Source organism: Sinocyclocheilus anshuiensis, unplaced genomic scaffold (assembly GCF_001515605.1).
Source record: "Sinocyclocheilus anshuiensis isolate Anshui unplaced genomic scaffold, SAMN03320099.WGS_v1.1 scaffold852, whole genome shotgun sequence".
In the NCBI taxonomy this organism is placed as follows: domain Eukaryota; kingdom Metazoa; phylum Chordata; class Actinopteri; order Cypriniformes; family Cyprinidae; genus Sinocyclocheilus; species Sinocyclocheilus anshuiensis.
The window spans coordinates 299668-306155 of record NW_015552578.1 but is presented as its reverse complement, the minus strand read 5'-3'; the positions used below and the strand labels follow the sequence as shown (position 1 = coordinate 306155).

General features: G+C 41.7%; 1 protein-coding gene across 1 annotated transcript in view; it reads right to left on the bottom strand.

Moving 5' to 3' along the window:
* LOC107665206 (NACHT, LRR and PYD domains-containing protein 3-like) overlaps positions 1 to 6488 on the bottom strand; it is a 58521-nt gene that overhangs the window by 36649 nt on the left and 15384 nt on the right. Inside the window, exons 5-6 of the mRNA XM_016455991.1 lie at positions 3016 to 4798; positions 2692 to 2865 (exon numbers count right to left, since the gene is read on the bottom strand). Of these exons, the coding sequence (XP_016311477.1) occupies positions 2692 to 2865; positions 3016 to 4798 (1957 nt within the window). The remainder of the gene's footprint in view (positions 1 to 2691; positions 2866 to 3015; positions 4799 to 6488) is intronic.

Below are 6488 nucleotides of genomic sequence, written 5' to 3'. Positions count from 1 at the left end.
AGCCAAGGCAGTCCCAGAATGATAGGTGTTCGTGGAGATTGAAATACGAAGAGGCGGATGAGTTCGGTGTGAAGAGCTCCAGTGCATAATTGAAGGTCCGTGGTCGTGAATTGAATTTGGCCAGTGCCCAGCAGGCAGCCATCTAGCACTGCCACTGCCAAATGAGACGTACAGGGAACAAGAGGAATATTGTGAGTTTTGGCAAAACTAGCGTCAATGAAATTTCCTGCAGCCCCTGAGTCAATCAAAGCCATGGCCTCAGTGATCTGCCCATTAATTTTTAAGGTGACTGGAATTTCTAAAGCAGTGGAAGTACTGGAATTCGAACTCACCGCAGAAAGATTGCGAGGTGGACGAGTGGGACAGGAAGCTCTCATGTGTCCAGATAATCCGCAGTATAGGCACAGATTCTGGCGAATGCGTCTCTCTCTCTGCTCTCCTCTGAGATGAGTAAAGCCGATCTGCATGGGTTCTGTGTCAGGAAGTGGCGATGAGGTGCCGACTGGAGCCGAAGAGAGCCGAGTCTGACGACGAGAGCGAAGAAGGTTGTCAATCCGAATGGCCAGCTCAATGAATTGATTCAAGGATCTCCCCTCGTCTCGACAGGCTAATTCTGACTGCAATTCCATGCTCAGACCTCTGCGGAAGTGTAGTTTGAGAGGATCCTCCGGCCACCCTGTTTGTGCAGCGAGAGTGCGGAACGAGAGAGCATAATCCGACGCCGAACCTCTTCCTTGGCGTAGAGATAACAGCTGCTCACCTGCCTCCTTTCCCTCAGCGGGATGTTCGAACACTTCCTTAAACCGCTGGATGAAGGCCGAGAAGGAAGGGAAGACAGTCCGATTCTCATTCCACACCACGGTAGCCCACTCCAACGCCCTTCCAGTGAGAAGCGAACAGACAAATGCGATGCGACTATCGTCTGTGGGATACAACATGGGTTGTTGGTGAACAAACATGGAACATTGGAGTAAAAAACCCTTTATTGGGGTTTATTGCACAGACATATACCACTTCCTGGATCAACATTTTACTCCGTAACATTATGCAGTTTTCATTTATATGCTGCCATTGCTGATGATCGCATTAGTTTTCATATGCATCTATTTACATAAGAGATCGCTCGTTTCTCCGTCCTGTACACATGTGTTTTTGTTCGGGAGGTTTTGTACTCGTTCAGAAGATGTGTAATAGCGCCCCCCTAGTGTATAACAGTGAAAACACGAAAAGCCGTAAAAACTCGTCTTTGGCGGGGAAGCGTTGTCTTCTAAAAGACGAGATAACTCGTCAATGGTGGGGCAATAGTTAATTGTTTTCCCACATTCACTGCATCTAGACGATCTTTATGAAGTTCCTGATTCTGACACACTTTAATGTAACCAAATGTGAGAACATATACACGGTGGCTCCCACCATGTTTCATACTCTTCTGAGAGTAAAGCCGATCTGCATGGGTTCTGTGTCAGGAAGTGGCGATGAGGTGCCGACTGGAGCCGAAGAGAGCCGAGTCTGACGACGAGAGCGAAGAAGGTTGTCAATCCGAATGGCCAGCTCAATGAATTGATTCAAGGATCTCCCCTCGTCTCGACAGGCTAATTCTGACTGCAATTCCATGCTCAGACCTCTGCGGAAGTGTAGTTTGAGAGGATCCTCCGGCCACCCTGTTTGTGCAGCGAGAGTGCGGAACGAGAGAGCATAATCCGACGCCGAACCTCTTCCTTGGCGTAGAGATAACAGCTGCTCACCTGCCTCCTTTCCCTCAGCGGGATGTTCGAACACTTCCTTAAACCGCTGGATGAAGGCCGAGAAGGAAGGGAAGACAGTCTGATTCTCACTCCACACCGCGGTAGCCCACTCCAACGCCCTTCCAATGAGAAGCGAACAGACAAATGCGATGCGACTATCGTCTGTGGGATACAACATGGGTTGTTGGTGAACAAACATGGAACATTGGAGTAAAAAACCCTTTATTGGGGTTTATTGCACAGACATATACCACTTCCTGGATCAACATTTTACTCCGTAACATTATGCAGTTTTCATTTATATGCTGCCATTGCTGATGATCGCATTAGTTTTCATATGCATCTATTTACATAAGAGATCGCTCGTTTCTCCGTCCTGTACACATGTGTTTTTGTTCGGGAGGTTTTGTACTCGTTCAGAAGATGTGTAATAGCGCCCCCCTAGTGTATAACAGTGAAAACACGAAAAGCCGTAAAAACTCGTCTTTGGCGAGGAAGCGTTGTCTTCTAAAAGACGAGATAACTCGTCAATGGTGGGGAAATAGTTAATTGTTTTCCCACATTCACTGCATCTAGACGATCTTTATGAAGTTCCTGATTCTGACACACTTTAATGTAACCAAATGTGAGAACATATACACGGTGGCTCCCACCATGTTTCATACTCTTCTGACATTTCGTAATGTACGCGCAATACGCTGACGTACGTCATCAAATACTATGATAAGAGTCCCATCTACATCATCAAGGAAATATCTGATGCAGATATAGTAAAACGATATAAGTAAATTCCAAGTCTATGATATCAGTAGTTAAGGATAAAAGACTCAAGTTGTGTTTAAAATATTCACAAATTCTTTTCGAGTCGAGTCAAATCTGAAGCCATCAGAACACATTTTCATCCACATATTTAAACATAGTAATTCAGTGAATGTGAATGTCAAACCTCAGTATGTTCAGTTGACAGTGTGAACTCTTCAGTCCTTCATAAAGCAGCTTCACTCCTGAATCCTGCAGGTGATTGTTACTCAGGTCCAGCTCAGTCAGATGAGAGTTTGATGATTGTAGAGCAGAAGACACCGTTTCACAGCATGTTTCATCAAGACCACAGCTGTCAAATCTGTCAAAACAAATGTTTAGCCAGATAATTTTTGGAAGTTCAGTGTTTATGTATTAACAGGAAAATATGTCACATAGTATTTTGCCATTTAATTGTTTAGTGATGTAGAACAAAACATTTAAGTGAACAGCAGTGAGTGAAATTACTCACAGGGCTTTTCTGCAGCATCTCACAGCTGGAATGAGTCTCTCGTAGTCTGCTGGTGATGATGTGAACCTCTTTGGGTTGAACTCATCCAGCACCTTCTCTGACATCAGCAGTATGTAGGTCAGCACTGTGCACATTGAAGATGAGAGTTTTCTTCCTGGATGTTCATCTGAATTAAGGTAACTCTGGATTTCCTCATATAACGAATGATCCTTGAGCTCAAGTAAACAGAAAAATAGGTTGACTGAAGTTTCATCTGAGATACTGTATTCATTTTGGACTCCTTTAATGTATTCAGCTGTTTGTGTAATGCTTTCTGTGGTGTCTTCAGTGTGGGTGATCAGGCCTTTGAGCAGGGTTTGGTTAGATTTCAGTGAAATGCCCATCAGAAACCGTAGGAACAGGTCCAGATGTCCTCTCTGATTCTTCATGGCTTTATCAACAGCCTTCTGTAGTAGCTCCTGCAAAGTGACATTTTGTTTTGGCTCATCAAAGAAAAACTGAAGCTCCTGCATGTTCTTGTTCATGTAACAGATGATAACATGCACTGCAGCGAGGAACTCTTGAACACTCAGATGCACAAAGCAGAAAACCTTTATCTCATGAAGTCCATTTTCCTTCTTAAAGATCTCAGCAATCATTCCTGTGAACTCAGTGTCTACATTCACCTCAATACCACATTTTTCCAGATCTTCCTCATAGAACACAATGTGTTCCTCCATCAGCTGTTCAAACGCCAGCTTGGCTAAATTCAAAATAATTTCTCTATTTAATTGTAAGTGCTTTGTACGTTGTCTTTCTTCTTGTTCATCATACTTCTGATTTTTCATGTTCATCTGTATCAGCAGGAAGTGAATGTACATTTCAGTGAGGGTTGTGCTGATGTTCTCTGTATTGTTCTCAATGGGAATATTCTGAAGTACTGTGGCTGTGATCCAGCAGAACACAGGAATGTGGCACATGATGTAGAGACTACGAGACGTCTTAATGTGTGAGATGATTCTGGAGGCTTGAGTCTCATCTGTGATTCTCTTTCTGAAGTACTCCTCCTTCTGTTGGTCAGTGAATCCTCGCACCTCTGTGAACAAACCTACATACCGAGGAGGGATCTGATTGGCTGCTGCTGGGCGTGATGTCACCCAGACAAGAGCTGATGGAAGCAGATTCCCTTTGACCAGACTCGTAAACAGCACATCTACAGATGATCTTTCCTGAACACTGTTCAATATACCGCTTTCAAAATTCAAAGGCAGTCGACTCTCATCAAGTCCATCAAATATAAATGCAAGTTTAGATTCCGTATATAACTTTGATTTCGCCAGGTCCTTCAATTCTTTATAAAATACTTGTAAGAACTCATGAAGATTGACCTCTCTGTCTTTAATGCTGTTAATCTCTCGGAATGGAAGCATGAACACACAGTCTATATCCTGATTGGCTTTTCCTTCTGCCCAGTCCATGATGAACTTATGAACAGACACAGTTTTTCCAATGCCAGCAATGCCCTTAGTCAACACAATCTTTTTCTCATTTTTTCTCCTTAATAATGTAAATATATCATTGCAGTTGATTGGTCTGTCCTGTGATTTCTGGGTCTTTAGAGCATGATAATTTTTCAGAAACTCGTGTTCCTGATTGACATCTTTCATATCTCCCTCTGTGATGAACAGTTCTGTGTAAACAGCCTCGAGATGTGCTTCATTTTCTTTCTTGCACTCAAAAATACGTTCTACTTTCTTCTTCATGTTGGTTTTGTGAGTTTCCAAGAATTTTTGCAGCCTCAAAACTTCAGGGCGAAAAAAAAAAAGAATAGTATTGAGGAAATGGCATTTGAAAATGGACATTGACAATACTGTTAACTGGTGCAGGCAAAGAAATTATATTCACACACTCTTAAAAATAAAGGTGCTTCACGATGCCTTTTTGTCTAAATGGTTCCATAAAGAACCTTTAACATCTGAAGAACCTTTCTGTTTCACATAAGGTTCTTTGTGGCGAAAGAAGGTTCTTCAGATTATTAAAAAGGTAAGAAAGAGATGGTTCTTTAAAGAACCTTTGACTGAATGGTTCTTTGTGGAACCAAAAATGGTTCTTCTATGGCATCGCTGTGAAGAACCTTTTGAAGCATCTTTATTTTTAAGAGTGTACTGCTGCAAGCAGCACTTTCCTGCACTGGGATCAAAAGCCAAACCAACATGTCAAAGTACTTTGAACTTACTGTAAGGAAGAGGACAATGCTGCTTTCACATGTTATTGGACTATTTTTAGAGAAAAGCTATTTCATACAGGAAAATCTCTTCTCACCTCCTCTTTGTTTCTGTTTTCTGACTTTCCTTTAGCACTTTTAACACTTGAGAAGCAACAAGTTTTTATTACTTAAGTATTTTGTCTTCCTGGACTGAAAGATTTTTTTATGTTTTAAAAACACAGCAAAATTCTTGGTGTGAATTTAAGTCCACACTCAGAGTGTAAATAATAACATTGAAGCAGTGTTGACGTTCATGAAATGATTAAAGGCCTGTTTACACCTGGTCATTTCACGCATTTTCGCTGATTAGATATCTATCTGATTTGTTAAAACGTTTCCATTTACACTTGGCCACATAAATGTGTCGTCGCAAAACGCATTTAAATCCGATCTTCAATTCCCGCGCTATATTTAAAATTTACGAAATCAAAAGATAAGCGCTGAATTTTATTAACTATCAGCTCATTTCAAGATCAAAGACCGCAATAGGAGAGCGCGCAGCATCAGCACTGGAATGAAAAGTTTGTCTTACTACTTTTAATGAAGATGATTGTGTGTTGACCGTCTGCGTCTTACTTTGTTTCATTCGCGGCAGTTTGCGCGTTGGCTTGCTGAAGAGATACTCAGCTACTGAGTTGCATTAGCGCAGTCATATCTGACTATGATGTCATACAGCCTATAACACGCTCTCACACGTTTATTATTATAACATTTTGAGTAGGGATGCGCCGATCCGATATTCATCGGCTATATTATCCGATATTATCGGCTCCGATAGTGCCATTTTTCTCGGATCGGGTATCGGTCAGAGAGAGCCTTTTTTCTTTCGATTGTGCGAATTATTCTGTGTTACTTCTGAAGCCAGCTTAATGTGAGCTACATATGAATATTTAAGTCCTTACATTAAAGTTCACACAAACTCTTTTCTCCGCTGTGGCTGTCAGTCATTCGTTCAGCATTTAAACCCTGGTCGCGTTCGGTTACAGCAGTCAGCTCGGTAAAGCTCTCTCCAAGATCATTCTGTGTTCCCATTATACTTGATTTGTAAATACATGTCTATGATTTTGCAAAAAGGACTTTATCTTCTTGCCGGAGTTTAATGTTTTGTTACTTCTACCGGGTGTCTATGAGAACAAAACACGGGTGTAGAAAAGACTATAAATTGTTTTTAACGTGCACAGTAACTGAAATTTAAAACTGTTAAAAGAAAGGCTCAATAACTGTTGCA